The following is a 23,097-nucleotide window of genomic DNA, read 5'->3' on the forward strand; positions in this document are numbered from 1 at the left end:
GTACCACATAGTGGTAGTGAGGTATTGGATTAGGATCTTTACCATGATCTTCTCGGTTTTAGGCGTCAATTTGGAAAGGGACCCCTATGTTGCTCTTCTCGGAGTGGTCCCTGATGGACAGAGCCGGACTGGGAGCAAAAAGCAGCCCGGGCAAAAAACAAACAAAGCAGCCCACATGTAAACACACAAACACACACACAAACAAACACAGACACACACAGACACACAAACACAGAGACACACACAGAGACACAAAAAGACACACACAGAGAGACACAGAGGCGCGCTCAAACACAGAGGCGCGCTCAAACACAGAGGCGCGCTCAAACACAGAGGCGCGCTCAAACACAGAGGCGCGCTCAAACACAGAGGCGCGCTCAAACACAGAGGCGCGCTCAAACACAGAGGCGCGCTCAAACACAGAGGCGCGCTCAAACACAGAGGCGCGCTCAAACACAGAGGCGCGCTCAAACACAGAGGCGCGCTCAAACACAGAGGCGCGCTCAAACACAGAGGCGCGCTCAAACACAGAGGCGCGCTCAAACACAGAGGCGCGCTCAAACACAGAGGCGCCCAAACACAGAGACGCACACACAGTAAATGGAGCGGCCCTTCAGGAAATTGTCCGAACTGACAGATTGTCAGTCCGGGCCTGCTGATGGGATATCTAAATCCCAAAGTCGCTTGTTAAATAATATCTTACTAGCATCCAAGCAAGTCATTGCTAAATCATGGAAATCACCATACTTAAAAGTGGAATGGGTTAAAGCTAAATTAGATTGGATTTTTACTAATGATAAGTTGACTAGCATTCATTTAGATAAGTATCATACCTTCTGCTTAACTTGGCAACCTTGGATAGATTATAGGTATAATGGGTCTTTACCCAATTACCTCCTGCCTTTATAGTATCTTGTGGATGGGATGTGTTCTGGGTGGTTAGACGATTCATGTGGTCCAAGATCTGTTGGCTCTTCTATTCCTGGAATGTGGGTTTAACTTTAGGTCTAGGTCAATTATGTCCATATAGCTGGCAAAGTGTTACCAGGAGTCCTTTTCTTTTTTTTTTGTTTGTTTGTTTGTTTGTTTGTTTTGTTTTTGTTTTTTTTGTTGTTTTCTTTTATTTTTAGAATAGCTTATAGTTATTGCTTTTTTGTCAACTTAAATTTCTGAAAAAGTGTCACGAGATTGTTAACAAGTGATATATTACCTATGCCTTGTGATTTTTGTATTATATTTTCTTGCTGACACCACAATAAAAATTTTGAGAAAGAAGAAAAGGAACCACCAGTCCTTTAAATGCAAGACAAGCACTGTAAAGCCTTTTTAAAACTGAAGGTATTTACATGTTTCATGCTACCTACATGGCACTACCTTAAAATAAAAATAGTGTAATCATTACCTGCTACAATTGGACCAACTAGACCAATTGGACCAGTTCTAGATTCTCATGAATCTTTAGTAATGTATATAATACTGGAATCATCTGCTAGTTTAAATATTATGTTAGAAAGTGTGATTTAAGTTGTATTGTGTTACATTTCAAATGGTCTTCAGTCCCAGCATTCTTTGTTTAAGCTTAAAAAAATCTGTGGGAGCTGAGCTGGTCCTGGGCATCCTTTGGCTACTTTTTTGCAGTTACTGAAAAATAAACCATAAAATTTACTTGCACATACAATAGTTAATTTTTCTAAAATGTCAATTTTGACAGCTTGCAGTTGGGTCATTTGGATTAGCAATATGCATTCCCCCCCCCCTTTTTTTTTTAATAAATATATCTTGTTTTATGGTAATTGAAAAAGCCGCTATAACTTACACTTTATATATAATAATTCTACATATAGTGACAAGAAACTGTTCATGTCATATTTAGGGTTTGTTTATCTTGGTATCATTAAGACTTTAAAGGGTTTATTTTTTTATTATTTGTGGTTTTTGAGTTATTTAGCTTTTTATTTAGCAGTTCTGCAGTATGCAGTTTCAGAAATCTGGTTGCTAGGCACCACATTACCCTAGCAACCATACATTGATTTGAATGAGAGACTGGAATATGAATAGAAGAGTCTGAATAGAAAGCCAAGTAATAAAAAGTAGCAATAACAATACATTTGTTTACAGAACAATTTTTTCTAGGTGTGGTCAGTGGCCCCCAGTTGAAAGCTGGAAAGGGTTAGAAGTCAAATCATTAATAAACTATAGAAAATACATCATAAAGACAAACTGAAAAGTTGCTTAGAATTGGCCATTCTATAACATACTTAGTTAAGTTAAAGGTGAACCACCCCTTTAAAGTTGTATTTTCCTGTCTCTGGTGTTTCAGTCTGGCAGCTCAGTAATTCAGTCGCAGATTCTAAACGGTTACAATTTTGCAACATTTAGTTGATACAATTCTCAACAGCATCTCTGGAGTATTAGTAACTATTGTATCAATTCTAATGGCTGCCTGTAATGAAACCCAGGGATTTTGCTTAACAGGGACAAAGCTAAGAAATATATTAACTCAATGTATCAATTTAGAACCGTTTACAGGGTCGACGACCCCCCCCATGAGCTGCTTTAGCTGAAAAGCACTTCAATATTAGAAAAACAGTGACATATAAAAAGTAATTGGAAAAAGTCATTATTTCTGGTGATCTGTCTGAAAACAACTAGTTGTTTGAAGGTGAACAAGCAATATTTAAGCATTTTCAGAATTGTTTTAAGTAATTTTACTTTTAGTAAACCATTTCAATATGGTATATTGAACTAGAAAAACATTTATCAGTTTGCAATCTAAAATATGCTGATTTCTGGAATAGTGCTTTGAAAATTTGGTACTGGTGTACTACTGGGAGATTTTGATCTATACAATCAAGAGGTATAATTACAGAACATTTTACATGCAACATGAAGGAGTGTTAGGCTTTTAGTATTGCCAGGTAATATTTTAGAGTAGTGCTGTCCAACTAGTGGCCCTCCACACTGTGGCTGCTTTATTTGCTTACCCTTGTGTAAGCTTCAAAAGGTATCAGAACAGAGTTGTATATTTATGCATAACTTTCTTATATAGGCTAAAAGAGTTTAAATGTATTGGTAATATGTGCACTCTTTTGACATTTAAGCCCAAATCTGTCAACCTCCTGAAAATATTGTGAATGGAAATTTTATTCCACAAAAGGATCAATATAAGTACAATGAAATGGTGACGTATCGGTGCTTTAATAACACGACGATTGTTGGGGATTCCTCCCGTTTTTGCACAGATACTGGGAAATGGAGTTCCGTTGTACCTTCTTGTGATGGTAGGCAATATTGTCTTTTATTAATATATTTAGAGAGGCTTTACAATGTAAGTCTCTATCAAATATGACATGAAACATTCCATATGTTACAGTTATTGTATAATTAAAGTCCTTGTTCACCTTTTGGGTTAATGTAGAGAGTGATATTCTGAGACAATTTGCACCTGGCTTTCATTTTTTTATTTGTGGTTTTTGAGTTATTTAGCTTTTTATTTAGCAGTTCTTCAGTTTGCAGTTTCAGCAAGCTGGTTGCTAGGCCCCAAATTACCCTAGCAACCATACATTGATTTGAATGAGAGACTGGAATATGAATAGGAGAGAGTCTGAATAGAAAGCTAAGTAATAAAAAGTAGCAATAACAATACATTTGTAACTTTACAAAACAATTATTTCTAGGTGTTCCAATAGGTGCCTGTAATGAAACCCAGGGATTCTGCTTAACAGGGACAAAGATCAGAAATGTATCAACTAAATGTATCAATTTAGAACAGTTTACAGGGTCAGCGACCTGCCCCCCCAAGAGCTGCTTTAGAAGGTGAAAAGCACTTCAAGAGTGTTAGGCTTTTAGTATTGCTTTTAGTATTGCCAGTTAATGTTTTAGAGTAGTGCTGCCCACCCTTGTGTGGCCCTTCACACTGTGGCTGCTTTAGTTGCTTACCCTTGTGTAAGCTTCAAAAGGTATCAGAACCGAGTTCTATATTTATGTATAACTTTCCCAAGTCACCATAGCAGCAATTCACCAACATGGGTAATCCCTCCCCCTTTAGGTCATTGGACAAGGAAAAAACCACAACATCACATAAAGCACCATCCTCCTATACCTCCTCTTTTTTTTCTACTTTTATTTATTTTATTTTTATTTATCTTTTTTTCTTGTCCCATGGTCATTGGATGGATTATTGGTAGCTTACCCAGGCAGTAGTCCAAGGTTCAGAGGTTTTTTTCTCTTTCCCCTCCTGTATGCTTCCTTTGTGCTCCCTTTGGGGATTGCCGGGGGAGTCAGGTTAGAGCCTGGTGACTCGCTCCTTGTATCTCCGTGGTGGAACTGAGGCCAGTTTTGATGGAGTGCGGCGGGTAAAACCGATTTGCGGGCATGGTCCAAAATGGCACAGATGTGTGTGCATGAGTATGGATGCTGGCGTATGGACGCTGACATCATTAAGGAGCACTTATATTCAGAGACGTGGGCGTATTTACGTGTTCCTGATGCCATTTTGGAGTGAGAGCAAGTACACTACAAGCAAGAATTGTTTTTGTAAGCTCCTATTCTGTGGATGTGCTGGCAAGCTGGTAGGACTAAAGGTTTCAGTGTTGTGTTTTACTTTCCACAGTCCTGTCAATCATGGAGTCTACTAGCTCTGTGAAGACAACACAGTCTAAAGGTCCTGGGTAAGCATTCAGAACAAAAAAAAAAAAAAGAGAGAGAGAGAGAGAGGTTGTGCAGTTGGCTGATGGATTTTTTTTTTTTTTTATTTGCATTCCAGCCCTCCTGCCTCCAGTGAGTCCCATAAGGATGCTGCAGGTTCCAAACAGTCATCAGAGGGTCATACCCTTACTGGACAACAGCAAACTTCAGGAGTGCTTCAGTTGGATGCCCTTGTGTCACTTATTAAACAGGCAGTTGTTCAAGGAGTCCAGGAAGCATCTGCAGCAAATCCGGCACCCTTGTCGGTGAGGAGATCTAAAAGAATCAGGGAGTCACTTTATGAATCCCTGTACGAAGTGTCGGAGGAGGAATTATATGACCCTGGAGAGTGTGTGTCTGAGGAAGGAGAATTAGTTTCAGAGGAAGAAACTACTCTCAGTACGGTGGCAGTAGATAATTTGATCAAAGCAGTCCGGAAGGCATTGACACTAACTAAGGAAACTCCAAAGGGTTCTTCAGCGGATAGATTTTTGCCATCTCTAAAGAAGAAGGCATCCACATTTCCAGTACAAGTCAATTAACAACATGATTCATTCTGAGTGGAAGAATACTGAAAAGAGAGTAGTGATACAGGGGAAGTTTTCCAAGAGATATGCAGTGGAAAAATCCTTTTCTAAACTTTGGGACAATTCACCTGCGGCGATTGTTCAGTTGGCAAAGAAAATGACTTTGCCAGTGGATGATGCCGCGGCCTTCAAGGAGCCCATGGAGAAGAGGCTTTGAGGCCAGCAGTAGCGATAACCTCGACTTCATAAGTAATGAAGGTTTGGCTGGACAACTTAGACTAGGCCATTTCTTCGAATGTAAGCAGAGCAAATCTAAAGGAGATGCTTTCAGATTTAAGATTGGCGGTGGGTTTCTTATCAGAAGCCTCATTGGATTTGGTGAAACTCTGTGTTTCTGTGGCTCTATGGCTGAAACCATGGATGGAGGATTCGGCATCCAAGTCCAATCTGTGTCAATTGGCTTTCGAGGGGGACATGTTAGTTGGTGAGAAGCTGGACTCGATTATCAAAAGATCTTCTGGGGGGAGGAGTGTGTTTCTTCCACAAGAAAGAAGGTTTAAGCGCCAGAGGTCCAGGCCATCTTCCCCTAGTAGAAATTCCTTTTGTGATAGAAAATTTTCAAAGCCCGGCAGCGGCTATGAAAAACAATTGAGTTGGGGGTCCTTCAGTCCAGCAAAAAGGCCTTCCCCTCAACTTCCAAAAAATTACAATGATATTCAGCAGACCCAGGAAGTGAGGGTAGGAGCAAGGTTGTTCTTCCAAAACACCTCCAAAAGATCAAGGATTCTTGGGTTTTGAATATAATCCAGGAGGGTTATGGACTGGAATTTTGCAAGATCCCGAGATACCACTATCAACTATTCCAAAGATTGCAAGGGCGGAATTAATTGTTCAAGATTATCTCCAACAGCTCCGGATGTCGGGAGCAGTGGAGTCAGTACCACCCACACAGCAACGGTTGGGCTTCTACTCAAAACTTTTTTAGTAAAGAAAGCATCAGGGGCTTTCAGGCCAGTCCTAGATTTGAGACCCCTCAATCAGTTCATCCTGTACAGAAAATTCAAAATGGGAGTCTCTGGCCTCAATAACTATGGCAATTCGTTGAGCGGCATTGCTGATAAAGCTCGATCTGAAGGATGCATACTTTCGCATGCCAATTTGACCACAGGAAGTTCCTTCAGTTTGTGGTGGGGGATCAACATGTGAGGTTCACCTGTCTCCCCTTTGGCCTTTCAACATCACAGAGAACCTTTTTGAAGGTGTTAGTGACGAATATTGCAGTCTTGAGGGAGGTCGGTTCAGCAGAAGAAGCAGCAAGAAGCAGAGACTAAGCTGTTCGAATGTTGCAGGAGTTCGGTTGGGTCATAAACTGGCAGAAGAGTTGCCTTGTTCCAACCCAAAGTCTAATATTCCTGGGGGCCCAGATAGATACAGTTAGAGATCTGATAAGTCTTCCTCAAGAAAAGATCGAGCGAATACAGGAGAGAGTGCTTTCCTTTGTGGGACAAGAAAGTCTGTCAAGGACTGTATGTCGCTACTGGGCTTAATGACGTTAACCATTCAGATGGTAAAATGGGCAAGGTGGCATCTGAGACCCCTGCAGTAATTCCTGATCAAGTCATGTGCACTGAATCCTCTACGGCTTCACCAAAAACTCTGTTTGTCGGAAGTGGTGTAGTCCAGTTTCAGGTGGTGGATGGAACCACAGAATTTGGCCAGAGGTATGCCCCTATTCAAACCCCAGTGGATGACGGTTACAACAGATGCCTCAGAGGGCACCGTCATGCTCGGCAGATCAGTGCAGGGAAGTTGGAATCTTCGTGCTCTGTCATCCAATGTCCTGGAGTTAAGGGCGATAGGTCAAGCATTGTTCCGGAAGTCGATTTAATGGCAACACATTTGAATGGGAAGTGTCAAAAGTTTTTTGCCAGAAATTCATGTCCACTGCAGTGGATGCTTTACTTCAAGATTGGAGCAAGATGTTCTCCTATGCCTTACCTCCATTTCCCATGATCTGGAGAGTACTGAGGAAAATAGACCAAGAGGGAGCATTGGTGATAGCAGTAATTCCCCATTGACCCAGGCGTCCTTGGTTTCTGCTGTTGATTCAGCTGGTGGTGGAGGACCCTTGGAAGCTTCCAGTAAGGCCAGACCTGTTGTCACAGGGGCCCATATTCCACGAGGAGGTGGTGCACCTGTCCTTGCTGGTATGGAAGTTGAGAGGCAGAGGCTGTGTAAGAAAGGAATCCAGGGAGACCTTCTGACCCTTCTTTTAAAATCCAAGAAAACCTACCTCAGCTCGATATTATCAAGTTTGGGATTGTTTTGTTCAGTTTGCTTAAAGGAGAAGGAAAGCTACTGAAGCAGTTTATTGCCAATAGATTAGCCACAATAGAGCAAGCTATATCAGTATATCAGTATATTTTTTGCAGAATGCTTTACCACACTTGAGTAAACCGCTTTTGAAGTGTTCTCTGTTTGTTAAGGATAAAAGCTGCCATATTGGCTTGGTGTGCCATCACTTCCTGCCTGAGTCTCTCCCTGCTCGCTCATAGCTCTGGGCTCAGATTACAGCAGGGAGTGGAGGAGGGAAGGGGAGAGGAGCAAACTGAGCATGCTTAAGGCCGTGCCCTGGAGGTTTAAGATGAAAACAGGAAGTCTGATACAGAAGCCCATGTGTTCACAATAAAAGGAAAGAAATGTGGTGTTTCTTTTGACAGAGGATTCAGAGCAGCATTACTTTGGGGGTTTACTGGTGTATTAATATAGACCTTTCTAATAAAGCTTACTTAATTTTAGCCTTTCCTTCTCCTTAAAAGTAGGAACTTGGATCCTGAAAGTTCTGAACCATGTCAAATTGTTCAATTTCTCTTCGATGGATATCAGAAAGGACTGAGTAACAGTACTTTACAGGGGCAGATTTCAGCTATATCAGCCTTAAACAATAAAACATGAGCAGAGGATTCTCCTTTTTGGGGCTTTTGACCATATATCAAGCCATGTGTTCCTCCTTGGGATTTGCCGGTGGTATTGAAAGTTCTTATGGGGTCACCATTTGAACCGTTGGAAGATGCTTCAGACTGGCATGTAACTTTGAAGGTGCGGTGGCAGTGACTTCGGCTTGTAGGGTGAAAAAGAAGCATTCCCTTTCTGCAAAATAACCAGATACTGTAATATTTCAGGATAAAGTGGTGATGAGGCCAACATTTGGGTTTCTCTCATTTTGCCTTAATTTTGTGCCATTCCAAAGTCTAAGCGGGAAGAGCAGTGGCATATTGGACTTATTACGGGCAGTGTCATACTACATTGACCGTACAAGGGATTGGCGTAAGTCGGACAGACTTTTTGGAATAACGAGGCCCAAGGAAGGGTCAATCTCATTCTAAAGTGATGATTGGTTGATGGATAATTGTGTCTATTGTGATGGCTTATCAGTTGGGTGGCAGGGAGGTGCCCAGAGATCTGAGAGCTCACTCAACCAGGGCTGTAGCTACATCCTGGGCAATGGAAGCCAGGGCATTTGCAGAGCAGCCAGGTGGTCATCAGTGACAACCTCTGTACGTCATTATAAGTTGTACGTACTACATTCCCAAGAAGCCAGATTTGGGAGGAAGTTTGTTCACTGAATTAGTGTGATTAAAAAAATTATGCAGCAGTTTTTGTAGTCCCACCCTTCTTTTCTTGCTTTGGGAGATCCCATGTTGGTGAATTGCTGCCATGGTGACTTGGGAAAGGTAGAAATAGTTTCTACTTACAGTAAAGTCACTCTCATGGTAGCATTCACCAACTTCCCACCCCTTCAAGTGCTTGTTACTAGACTGGGGGAGGTATAGGAGGAGGGTGCTTTATGTGATTTGTTTTTTTCCTGTCCAATGACCTAAAGGGGAAGGGATTACCCATGTTGGTGAATGCTGCCATGAGAGTGACTTGGAAATAGAAATTACTGTAAGAAGAAAAATTTCTACCTTTCTTAAATAGGCTAAAAGAGTTTGAATGTATTGGTAATATGTGCACTCTTTTGAAATTTAAGCCCAAATCTGTCAACCTCCTGAAAATATTGTGAATGGAAATTTTACTCCACAAAAGGATCAATATCAGTACAATGAAATGGTGACGTATCAGTGCTTTAATAACATGACAGTTGTTGGGGATTCCTCCCGTTTTTGCACAAATACTGGAAAATGGAGTTCCGTTGTGCCTTCTTGTGATGGTAGGCAATATTCTCTTTTATTAATATATTTAGAGATGCTTTACAATGTAATTCTCAGTAAAATATGACATGAAACAGTCTATGTTAAACAGTTATTGTATAATTAAAACATTTTCTTGGAAAAGTATACATGCATAATACAATGCATGTTATCTATTAAAAGGAAGTTGCTACATTGAAAGCTCAGCCAATGATAAACAAAACTCCAAAGAATTAAAAGGGGTTCCTTAACTTTTTCATATGACTTTTTAAATAGTAACTGCATATTCGAAAGGCTTCTGAACATGAGTTCTCTCTTTTTTTTTTTTTTCTTTGCATCTGCAAATGTATTGCTGTTATGTGTAGGGACTACAATTAAATGCAAATCTCCAAAATAACACTAAATATATTAACAACTGTTTAAGTTAAATTTAAATTATAGAATGAGCAATTATTAGCAACTTTTCAAATGGTCTTCATTGTTCTAGTTAAATTGGTTGCCTTCTTCTGATTCTTTCCAACTTTCAAATGCGGTCACTGAACCTGGCACACAAAATGATCTCGCTCTGTGAGGCTACAATACTATTGTTACTTTTTATTACTTATCTTTCTATTCAGGCCCCTCCTATTCTTATTCCAGTCTCGTTTACACCATTACCTGGTTGCTATGGGAAGCTGAACCCTAGCAACCAGATTACTAAAATTCTAAACTGTTGAGATGCTGGAAAAAACCTAAATTGTTAAAAAAAAAAAAAAAAAAATATGCTAAATGAAGACCAGTCGCAAACTGATTCTGAGTCAGGTGCCCAGGTCCCCGTCTCATAAGTAATCCAGTATATATGCAAGTGCATGCATTTACAAAAACTGAGGTTTTTAGTTACAAAGTTATGATCATAAAATTGGTAAGCCATTGTATCACATCATGGCAAACCCTATATGGTGGTCCCTACCTATATTTTTACCTCCGGTCATAGTATTAAAAGGCTGATACCTCCCTGCATGGTAGCATTTCTTGGGATGTGTCTCCTGACCTGGGCATTGTTTTTAGTCAGAAGGCTTAGTCCTCCCCCTCCATTAGCTTTTAAAGGAGAGAGATTGCCTAGACCACAGCATTGGTTCCACAGGCTTAATCCTCCCCCACTTGCGGCTTTTAAGAGAGACATGCCCAAACCAACACCCATTTTTAAAGGCATAGGACCACCATTTAAAGGGACGGGTGTGGGGGTGCAACAAACACATCGAAGCTTGGCCTGCAGCATACTGCACCAGTACAGTAAGCAGTAGTGACCATCATAATCATTTATTATTCTGCTTGTGATTAGGGTTGCCACCTTTTTTTAAAAAAAAAAAAAAAAAATACCGGCGGGCCGTGAGGGGGCGGAGCCGGTGGGTAGCGCAGCAAAAGGGGCGGGGCCACATCGCAGAAGCCAAAGGAATTGTAAGTTTTTACTGAAGGTCAAGGGCTTTTATAAAGGATATTATAAATTACCGGCAGCTACATTGCTGGTAAATTTGTAATACCAGCCCTGGCAGGTGTTTTACCAGCTAGGCTGATTAAAGCTAATAGCCATTTGTTTTGTATTTCACTGTTCCAAATAAAAATGCCAGTACTAAAAATGAGCTTGGTTTGTTAATAGGCTCCCTAGTAATATGAAGATGCAAAATAACAAGTTATTCCTTTTATTTATTTTAGATGGCAATGATGCTGGTGTCATTTTCGGTGAGTTCACTGTATGCTATTAAAATGTCTGTTTGTTTGCAAAAAAATTAGCTGTCGCGTATTGCATATTTTTACATTGGTTAATTGGTGTAATTCTAAGATATATATACTGTATGCAGAGATAAGCTTTACTTTGTCATGTCTCTATTTATGTGTGTCTTATCTTTTATTCTGGGATAAGCATAAGATTTACAATTTTTTTTTCCTTTCACCACTATTTTCATATTTTGAATATATACAACTGCCTTAAAGTGATTTACAATGTCTTTGAAATGGAGGGTCAGTGCACTGCTAGAAATGGTTGTGCAAGAAAGTAATTTTAGTACTTTTAATGGCCCTTTCTCTATTTTAGAATGGTACTTGGTTAATGCCACTTGGGGCTGAAAATTGACCTGCTAAAATACACAGTTTGAGAATCGACCTCTACACTAACATCAGCCTCCTACCTAGCCGCACCGGATCCATTGCGTTCGTCCGGGTGCAGGCACATGCTGCAGATTTCAGTGCTTAAATCGAATTTTGTTGGCAAAATCTCAATGTGTTCCTGGCTGCAACTGAAGACACGATGTATCTGGGATCAGGCTAGGTAGGAGGCTGCGAGCATAGGTGCAATTTGTGGACCTGCATATTTCAGCGTTTCCAATTTGGCATTGCTCTGGTGGAATCTGCTGGTTCTATTATTTTAAATATTAATAATTTTCAGTATTGATGCCATATACAGTTAAAAGTTTGACTAGGTATGTTTGCAAACATTATATAAATAGTATTGCTTTGGTTTAATCTTTAAATTAATAATTGTTTTTTTTTTATTCTTGATGTTTCTGAGATATTTGCATTTTTAGACTGATAAATTGGCTCAATTTAAAGTTAGCAACTCAAGGGTTAACTAAGAAAAATGGAAGTGTTTAAAAAGGGTTGCTACACTCTGAGGCCAGTGTTCGATTTTGGGGGGTAAAAGTGAAAAAAATTGAGTGCAGCTTTTTTTCCGGGTTTTTTCCCCCCTAAAGCATATTATTTAGGAAAAGAATGATGGTCGGGTCTTTTTCTTTTCCATAAGGCATGCTGTTAGGACAGGCCCTGTGTCATCTCCTGTTGCTTATTGCAGCAGCCCTTTTTTTTTTTTGCACACTGCCTTCTGTAACATAAAGTTGCCCCAAATATCTATATCTTCGTAAATAAATACATATACATGTCTTTAAAAATAAAAAAAAACCTCCGCAAACTAGCCTAACCTGTAATTAATCTCTTCAACTTTCAAAATCATTACATTTATTTTTAAATAAAAAATTAAAAATTACAGTGGCCTTGTAACAACTTACTTGACTCTTGCCAATCTTTATTTAAACATCCTTAAACCTCTCTTTGCAAAAGTGGAAGCTATTGCCTAGCATTGTTTAGCTCTTTTATTAACGTTTTTTTTTTGTTTTTTTTTTTCAGGAAACCTTGTTCTGTTGCTTACAATGATTGTTGTAACCCAAACATTTAGACAATTCTTCTAAAATGATTGACTAGTTTGAGCCTAAATGTTTGTCTTGCTAAGGAGCCACCTTCAAACACTAAGTTACTTAAAGAAGACACTCTGCGAAGTACTTTTTGTGGATGATCGTAAATAACTTTGGGATTTTGGGTTTGGTTCTGTGTACTCCCTGCAGAGATTATGTATATTCACAAAAAGTTTTTCTAGCTGTTGTGGGATAATTGCCTTTTAGAATTTGACCCTGTTAGTTTATGTGCTGGTGGAAGAGAATTAACACTGGCTCAGGGATATTATATAAATGAAGTATAACAAATGTCACTATTTGTAATGACACTATATTATTTTTGCACTTTATTTACTAAAATTGGATCAGAAAAAGCTCATTACAGTGCACCAAACAATAGCAATTGGAATGTATGTGATCAAAGTTGTCTAATAGAATGACTGTCCATCCATAAATTATAACTTACTAATACATGGTAAAGTAAGAGACCAAAGAGAATTTTTTTCTTTTTTACATATTGGTGCCTTTTACCCTTCTACCTCAGTTCTTTAATCTCAACTTGTTGTTTCTATTTTTATATATATCTATCTATCTATCTCTCTATATATATATATATATATATATATATATATATATATATATATATATATATATATATATATATATATATATATATATATATATATATATATATATATATATATATATATATATATATATATATATATATATATATATATATATTACACAAAAGCCATGAATATCTTGTAAATTATATCCTTATAAATGGTGAGTTCTGATGTCATTTCACGACTCACTGAAATTTGTGTATTGTAATAAAGTACCCCCAGTTGTAAAAATATGAGGATATTAAAAGTTACCTCGGAGTTCCATGACCTGTATAAAAACATTCGGCCTCGTGTTTTTATATGGTCATGAAACTCCTTGGTAACTTATAATATCCTTATATTTTACAAGAGGGGGTACTTTATTCCCTATATAATCTACAGGTTGGTCAAGTACCTATGGGACCAAACTGTAAAATATATCCTCATAAACAGCGCATTCCTACAGCAGAACACAGCCTTTATAACTTAAAGAGGCAGCGTTTGGCATTGTGCATATTGAAAAAGAGCAAGCCAGATAGCTCCTTGAAGACACTGCACGCTACCAAAATTTAAAAAGATATTGGAAGTCAACTCGGAGTTACGTGACCTGTTTATATTGTCACGTGATTTCTAATATCTGTATAAATTACAGTTGGGGGTGCATTATCCACTATATATCTTATGTTTAAAACTGTATTTTCTTTTTCTTTATCTTTTTTTTTATGCCACTGTACCTAGGATAAACAAAAATGGCAACTATTAAAAGAGAAATCCATGCCAATAATGAAAAAAATACACATACAATTTTACATGTGTGAAAGAAAATGTCTTGAGGTCTTGCCTGGAGATGAATAATAGTCTGAACCAACAGTATAAAACTACTACAAAGCTGCATATAAAACTACTACAAAGCTGCATGTAAAAATGGAGTAAACTTGCCTAGGAACAGGCTTATAAAGCGGCTTGTTAATTGTATGCAGTTTTACTAACTAATCAATTTATTATGCATGTTTACTTGACAATTTTTTTTACCTTTTATTCACTTGCCTAAATACTGTGAAGTATATAGTTTTGACGTAAATTCTATTTTAACTCTGGTGTAAGTACTTAGAAATGTTACTTGCACGGGCTTTACAATGGGAAGCTCAGTGTTAGTATTTAATACCACAGCTTTATAAATGGACATTTAATTGTCTGCCAATTTAATGAATTGATTACCTGCCTGGAAATACCTGGAAATGCAAAAAGAAAATATTTTCTTTTATCTAGTACACTCTCTTAAATCTTAAAGAACTATGCAAGCTATGTTGATTGCACAAATATTAAATGTTCATTTTTGTTCCAAGATAAAAGTGATACACATATGGCACTGTGATCGTATATGCTTATCTGGAAGGGCTGAAGTGTTCATAGGTATCAGAATTTTGTTTTACAAATGTATTTACTGCTATTATTTAATTGGCATATATAATAAATAAATTAACAGTTGTCTAGGACTGTTTTTTGGCTGGAATTGGAGAGCTGCATCATATGACCATATGTGCGTGTACTGTTCCATCTCATAACTTATTTATTAATGCATCCTTATCAGTGAGAGTATTTATAAAGACAACTGGTTGTGGTTTGTCCTAATTTAATCATTAATAGTAGTAAGTTTTAATTGTTATATGCTTTTTACAGGAATTTGTAATTAATAATTATCTGGTTTATTGATATGGTGCAATCCATTGGTGAAAGGGTTTATATAACACTATTTTTGTAATTCTATGTAGTATGTATGTATGGGACCTATTATCCAGAATGCTTGGGACCCATGGATTTTCAGTTAAGGATTCATTCCTTAATTTGGATCTTCATACAATAAAAAAGAAAAAAATTGAGGACACGCTGCCTCGTAAAAAACAGTTTATTATAACATTAAAAAACAGGTGGCTGCTATGGTGTAGACCCCGAACACGTTTTGGCAACACCCCTTAATCTTCATACAATAAGTCTACTTGATCTGAGTCACATTGAGTGCTCCAATAGGCAGTCTCAGTTTATTTTTGAAGAGACAGGGAGAAGGTTCTTTTTGGAGGAATGTAGGGATTGTTTTCCAAATGTAAGAAACCGCAAGACCAAGATTGCTTTAAGGCAGAAACAGCAGTGGTAGTGGCTGTTGAAACTAAGCAATTGCTCTGAGAAGAGCAGAAGAGGTGGTGTGGAATGCATGTAGATACAAAAGAAGCGATGTATAGAGGTAGGAAGAATGAAGGGCTTTGAAAGTTATGAGAAGCTATGGTACCTGTTATCCAGAATGCTCAGGGCTGGGGTTTTCTAGCTAAGCATTCTGTAATTTGGATCTTCATACTTTAAAGGAATTGTTTAGTGTAAAAATAAAAATTGGATAAATAGGCTGTGCAAAATAAAAAAATTGTTTCTAATATAGTTGGGCAAAAATGTAATGTATAAAGGCTGGTGTGAGTGGATGTCTAACATAATAGCCAGAACACTACCTGCTTTTCAGCTCTCTAACTCTGAGTTAGTCAGTGACTTTACAGGGTCCACATGGGACATAACTGTTCAGTGAGTTTGCAATTGATTCTTGGCATTCAGCTCAGATTCAAAAGCAACAGTTATCCATGTGGCATCCTCTCAATTCACTGATTGGTTACTGCTTGGTCACCAGGGTAACCAGTCAGTGGAAACCAAGAGAGCTGAAAACCAGGAAGTAGTGTTCTGGCTATTATGTTGGACATCCTGTCACTCCAGTCTTTATAGATTAAATTTTTTTCTAACTATATTAGAAACATTTTTTATTTTGTACAGTATTTACCCAGTTTTTTTTTTATACTGAACATTTCCTTTGTCTACTAGGAATTGATGTAAACATAAAACCCAATGTTTGGCTTCCAATAAGTACTAATTATATCTTCGTTTGTATCAAGTACACGGTACTGTTTTATTACAGAAAAAAAGGAAATTTTAAAAAATTTGGATTATTTGGAAAAAATAGTCTATGGGAGACAGGCTTTCCATAATTAAGAGCTTTCATGATTAGGAGTTCCCATATAACGCATCCCACACCTGTATTCTTTGTTTTACTGAAAGCCATGATGAGGACTTAAGCAGTGGAGGGACCTGTTCTCTCTTGGACAAGAGGAGGATAATTCTGGTAGCAGTATTTAAACCAAATTGCTGTGGGGAAAGATGATAATTAGAGAGGCTAGATAGTAGCAAGTTACAGTAGTCTAGTCAAAATAGAAGATAAGATGTGTAGGGTGGAATATATCTGTAACAATCCAACACAGGTTTTAAACATTAGCGTTAATTTGGTCAGAGAAGGAGAGGGAGGAGTCCCTCTAGAAAACATGCTGAGTTGACAAGGTTAATAAATGGAGATTGCTAGGTGGCAGTTTCCTTCAGGATTTACAGTTCCAGTTGGCAAAAATGCTGCATCACAGAATTCACTTACTGCTGGATTGACAGACTCTCCAGGTAGGCATTGAAGTCCTCCCCCTGTTTGGTTCAAAATAAGTCCCTCTTTTAGGCTTGACAACAATACCAAAAATACAGTCATATGAAAAAGTTCACCCCTCTCCCCCTGTATAATTATTTTCTCAAATTTTAACAAAAAAATAAGTGGTATATTTTTCATTTCCCAAGAACATCTGTACTGGGGTGTTTTCTGAAAAAAGATTTTTAGTGAAGCAGTATTCAGTTGAATGAAATTAAAAAGTGAAAAAGTGGCTGTGCAGAAATGTGGGTAATTTTGCTAATATGAATTGCCATTTTGGAGTCAGGAAGGAATTTTTCCCCTTCTGAGGCAAATTGGAGAGGCTTCAGATGGGGTTTTTTGCCTTCCTCTGGATCAACTGGCAGTTAGGCATGTGTCTTTATTCAACCTAACTTACTATGTACTACTATGTATAATGCATGTAACTGCTCAATACTGATTACTGGATTGGCTCATTAAGCATCGAACTTCATAGGCAGGTGTGTCCAATCATGAGAAAAGGTATTTAAGGTGGCCAATTGCAAGTTGTGCTTCTTTTTGACTCTCCTTTGAATAGTGACAGCATGGTATCCTCAAAGCAACTTTCAAAAGATCTGAAAACAAAGATTGTTTATTATCATGGTTTAGGGTAAGGCTACAAAAAGCTATCTCATATGTCTGTTTCAACTGTAAGGAATGTAATCAGGAAATGGAAGGCCACAAGCACAGTTGCTATAAAACCCAGGTCTGGCAGGCCAAGAAAAATACAGGAGCATTGTGAGAATGGTTACAGTGAACCCAAAGATGACCTCCAAAGACCTGCAAGAACATCTTGCTGCAGATGGTGTATCTGTAAATCGTTCTACAATTCAGCGCAATTTGCATAAAGAACATCTGTATGGGAGGGTGATGAGAAAGAAGCCCTTTCTGCAATCACACCACAAACAGAGTTGCTTGTTGTATGCAAAAGCTCATTTCAACAAACCACATTGATTTTGGAACAAAGTGCTTTGGAATGATGAGACAAAAATGTAGCCATTTGGTCATAACAAAAAGTGCTTTGCATGGCGGAAGAAGAACACCGCATCCCAAGAAAAACACCTGCTACCTATTGTCAAATTTGGTGGAGGTTCCATCATGCTGTGGGGCTGTGTGGCTAGTTCAGGGACTGAGGGCCTTTTTAACGTCAAGGGTCGGATGAATTCAACCAATATCAACAAATTCTTCAGGTTAATGTTCAAGCATCAGTCCCAAAGTTGAAGTTACACAGGGGTTGGATATTTCGACAAGACAATGACCCTTAACACACTTCGAAATCTACAAAGGCATTTATGAAGAGGGAGAAGTACAATATTCTGGAATGACCGTCACAGTCCCCCGACTTGAATATCATGGAAAATCTATGGGTTGATTTGAAGCAGGCTGTCCATGCTCGGCAGCCATAACATTTAACTGGACTGGAGAGATTTTGTATGGATGAATGGTCAAAAATACCACCATCCAGAATCCAGACACTCATCAAAGACTATAGGAGGCATCTAGAGGCTGCTACATTGGCAAAAGGATTCTCAATTACGTATTAATGTAATATGGGTGCCCACATTTATGCACCTGTCTAATTTTGTTATGATGCATATTGCATATTTTCTGTTAATCCAATAAACTTTGTCACTGTTGAATTACTACTGTTTCAATAAGGCATGTTGTATATTAAAAGGAAGATGCTACTTTGAAAGCTCAGCCAATGATAAACAAAACTCCAAAGAATTAAGAGGGGTTCCCAATTTTTTCATTTGACGGAAGTCCAAACACCTAGATCTGTATCACCAGGTTAAGTTTCTGCCACCTCTAAGCTAATGGTAGTTTTTCCTGATCTCAAATAAGCCCCATAATTGTGGCAGTCAAATATCACGAGGCATGCACTGGTTTCTATGCTACCATGTAATTTGACTGAATTGCTAATCTGCATTATCATAAAAAACAACCATCTGGTTTCTTCTTACCTTGTCCTACAATTGAATGGAAAGTACAGTAAGTTAAGCCAAACAAGCAAGCTCAGAATCACCCCCTCCCCACAATAATTTCAAGGGAACATACCTGCACTGAGTGTGCTCTCAAATGCAGTAGCCAGCGTTTCCGTATTCACCTGAGGCTATTCACATACTGTATATATCAGGCTCAATATATTTGACCCTGAATATTTTCTCACCAATCGGCCAAGATGGATTCCACTCAGGTGACAAACTTCCTGAGTCATCCTGTGTACTGTTATCCTTTCACTACTTATACATTATACGTTGTTTTCAGGTACAAATACAATGTTTTATTTGATAACATTTAACCAAATGGTTGTTTGCTGAAGGCAGTTCAGAATGAGGTAGGATTTAGATATTTATATTGTCTGTAGGGTGGATGTAATGCCAGTGCATGTGAGTGCAGGCACAGGAGCAAGCAGAAGTCAGTAGATGAGTGAGCATCAGCCCCATGTGGCACCAGCCTTTTTTGGTTATACACCCTACTCTTCAGCTGAAACATGTTTCTGTTCTTTGTATAATGAAAGAAAACAACTTCCAATTAGTTGTTCAGTCAATGCAATTGTAAATTCAATTGTCCTTGAAAGCAGGGTCTGTTACTGAAACAATGTAGCAGAAGTCAGGTATCCTCAAAGTGTTCAATTGTTTCAGAACCAGAAGTGCAGAGAATTTAACTAGAAAAAATACTGGTTTAAAGAGCAATTGCAATTACAAATAATTTATAAACCAAAGAAAATGGATTATGAATTTATATTGGAAATTTGCTTAGAAACAAATTTTCTTTCATTATGGGAATAAGTTTGCTTTCCCTTTTAGCACTAAACTCCACAGGAGATTTTGATCAGATTTTGTGGGTCAGATTAAATCTGATCTTGCAACGTAACACCATGCAACACCACAAGATTTGTAGGATCCTATGAAATCTGATCCCCCTATATATAGAATGTAAAGTCAGATCAGATAAAATCAGATAGTTTGTTCATGCATCTACAGCCGACAGTAAATGTTTTTCAATGAGAAAAAAAAGGAAGACACCATTAGATTTCATCTCATCGGATGAAGACGCAGCATACTGAATTTCCATCCGACTGTCATGTTGTGTCAAATGGAATATTTTCAATGTAATTTTCACATCAGATATATTTTGATCCATGAAACTATTTCTGACTTGTATGACGCAATCTGTCAATCCGACACCATCCTGAAAAATAGTAACATAGTAAGTTAGATTGAAAAAAGACACGTCCATCAAGTTCAACCTTTTATGTGTGTATGTATGTGTGTGTATGTATATGTATATGTGTATATATATATATATATATATATATATATATATATATGTGTGTATATATGTATATATGTATATATGTGTGTGTGTGTGTGTGTGTGTGTGTGTGTGTGTGTGTGTATATACAGTTCAAATGGACGCACACCTTTTGCTAAAAACTAGAACCTGGGTGCCGGTCGAAAGGTCAAAATATAAAACTGCAAAGTGACAGCACTCCAAGGAATTATGAGCAAAAAAGAGTTGATGCAAAGGAGGTTTTATTAAATCCGACGTTTCAGCTCCATTTTGGAGCTTTCATCAGGGAAAGAAACAGAGCATAGTGTCCAGGGGGGTTTTTAAAACGCCATTTTGGCGCCAACAACTGTTGCTAGGCAACCAAAATAACAACAATATACGTGTGGGGAAGTTACAGTGCAGTGTTCCCCATTAGAGACCTATTCCTGATGCGCACTCTGCCCACATTCCTAGGTATACGCGACCGCAAATATCATAGTGCAACATTTCATCTTTACAGCAGCGCTGCTGGGTGGGCGTGTCCAACGCCCCGTCCATGGTGCTGTAGAGGTGGGCGGTGACTATGACCCGGGCTTCAGTGGGCGGACTGGCAGGTACTCAGTTTTAGTACACGCCCCCCATTACTATGCGCTATTACACCTAGCAACGTATAGCACCTAGTTTAGTAGGCACTAGACAGAGAGGCGGTGTCACCTGTCCGCAGAAAACGCAGACAGGACAACAACGCTACTCATCTGAGCGCAGGGGGGATATTGGGATCGCCACATTAGGCCCTTACCCACTTACCAGAACCAGAAAAGGACTTGTGTAATTAACATGCGGATAGGAACCCAGGAAGAGGTGGAGAGGCAGCACGGCAGAACCGTGCCAGCCTGTGTGCGCAGGAATCATTGGTCAGAGGGAAAGAATAAAAACAAGGTGAGAACAAAAGAAAGACACTACATTGAGTCCAGTACATATAAAAGCAAGGCAATGAGCATGAGTTGAAAAGGTGTATGAGCTAACACAAATGCCGAGCTCCGCCAGTTCATAGGAAGCATCCTAAGGGCAGGGTCTCATTCAGTCCTCTGGGAGTCACCGTGTCCAGCCTATGGATCCACCGTGATTCTCTCCTAAGTAGGGCTTGGTCCCTATTGCCACCCCTGTTCAGTGGTAGTTGGTGGTCAATCGCCATACACTTGAAGGTGGGGAGTGTGTGTCCTTTCATCAAGAAGTGCTTAGCCACCGGTTGGAGCGCTTTGCCTTCTCTCAGGGCCTTGCTGATTGCTGATCTGTGGTTGCTGATCCTCTCCTTCAAAGTGGTGCTGGTTTTGCCGACATAATACAGTCCGCATGGGCAGGTGATGATATATACAATGTGGGAAGAGGTACAGCCCAGCCTGTAACGTATTTTATATCTCTTCCCTGTGTGGGGGTGCGGGAAGTCTGGTCCAGTCAAGAGGCATCTGCAGGTTACGCAGTCAGGGCATTTATAGCAGCCCAATTTTGTATGTTGGGAGAGCCAATCAGGGTCTTTATACATGGTTGTATAGGAGTCAGTTCTGACCAACAGGTCCCTCAGATTTTTACCTCTCTTGAAGCCCATAATAGGTCTCTTGGCCCTGTGGATGCTCAAGGAATCATCCATACTGAGCATGGGCCAATGTTTGTTGATGCTGGTTTTAAGTAATTGGGACCCTGTGGAGAAGGTAATAGTGAATATCATCTGATTGTCACGCTGTTCAGTGGTTACAGGCTTATCCAAGAGCTCCTGCTGTGAGTGTTTGAGTGCCCTGTGAAGTTGGACAAATAGTAGGTCTTGTGAGTATCCTCTCTGCAGAAATCTGTCAAACATCTCACGTAGTTGTTGTTCTGCCGTCTTTCTGACATTGTTGTTGCGAATCACACGTAAAAATTGCGAATATGGTATTCCCCTTGTGGTGGCCGGGGGGTGGTTGCTGGACGCATGTAAGATGGAGTTTCTGTCGGTCGTTTTCCTGAAAAGTCTTGTGCCCAATGTTGAATTATCCAAAAATATATTCAAGTCCAAAAAGTCAATGTCCGTTCTGCTTTGATTGAGAGTGAACTTAATCGGACTGTCCAGATCATTGAGCTCTTTGTGGAAACTTATGAGGGTTTCTTCTGTGTCAGTCCATATCAAGAATAGATCGTCTATATAGCGAAAATATGCTAATATAGATTTGCCAAGGTGAGGAAAGAGGTGAAGAGACAAGCTGTTCACGGTTCCTTTACTTGAATAAGGACTACTGAATTCTTCACATGAGAGGCAACATCCTGGGATTCAGATTGACTCCAGTACAAGGTCCACAACACTAGGAGTACAGCAGTGTGGACACTACTATCCGTCGAGGCATGGCAGAGGGCTCATCTCAACTCCCACTAGACATCGACACGAATTTGGACTTTTCCTTTACCTTCCAAGATGCAGACCGTATTCTCTTTTCTGAAACTCCACAAGACATAGCAGTAAGTAAAACCAATATCGATATTTATCACGAACTATTGAACTCTAAACGCAAGGAACAAGATCTCCTGCTGCATGGTATTTACTTATCTAACTACCATAGACAACGTCTAATCCCTAGGGGATTTAGGATTAACAATATCCCCACTTTGGGTCGTAATAACCCTGACTTCTGTGCCAAATGGTGTGGGATTCTCAACAGATGTTCCTTTGATCTGATATTATTGGTGGTGGAACAAGTGGGCAAAGAATTGGCCACAACCCGAGCAGAGATCTCCCAGCTGGAACAACAATATTTGGATAATCTTCGCCTAGATACATCAAGTGATTGGCTAGATAAATTACAGAAGCAGGTGGAGAAATACAAACAAGATTTAACATCTTTCAAACAAAACAAACTAAAAAAAGTGTCAGATGACTATAAGAACAAAAGAGTATATGGATGGCTAATGGGCATCAAGTCCGACAATTACAGAATACCGTTTAGAAGGCGGAAGCACATTCCACGTACACTTCGGACTGTCGACAGCTCAGACCAGTCCACTGACTCAGATAACACTCCAGACAAACCTTTTTTAGGCGTAGAAACCAGATCCAAACGGGTGAAAGAA

General features: G+C 39.1%; 1 protein-coding gene across 4 annotated transcripts in view; it reads left to right on the plus strand.

Annotated features, from left to right (window-relative positions):
• c4bpa.L (complement component 4 binding protein, alpha L homeolog) overlaps positions 1–13,074 on the plus strand; it is a 43,593-nt gene extending 30,519 nt beyond the window's left edge. For 3 of the 4 annotated variants that reach the window (XM_041582050.1, XM_018246567.2, XM_041582051.1), the window contains 4 exons: positions 3,102–3,281; positions 9,244–9,423; positions 11,096–11,122; positions 12,560–13,074. In XM_041582050.1, coding sequence (XP_041437984.1) covers positions 3,102–3,281; positions 9,244–9,423; positions 11,096–11,122; positions 12,560–12,621 — 449 coding nt within the window. In that variant the 3' untranslated portion in view covers positions 12,622–13,074. The remainder of the gene's footprint in view (positions 1–3,101; positions 3,282–9,243; positions 9,424–11,095; positions 11,123–12,559) is intronic. The other variant, XM_018246569.2, reaches the window with a different exon arrangement.
• The last annotated feature ends 10,023 nt before the right edge of the window (positions 13,075–23,097 follow it).

Source organism: Xenopus laevis, chromosome 2L (assembly GCF_017654675.1).
Source record: "Xenopus laevis strain J_2021 chromosome 2L, Xenopus_laevis_v10.1, whole genome shotgun sequence".
Lineage (NCBI taxonomy): Eukaryota > Metazoa > Chordata > Amphibia > Anura > Pipidae > Xenopus > Xenopus laevis.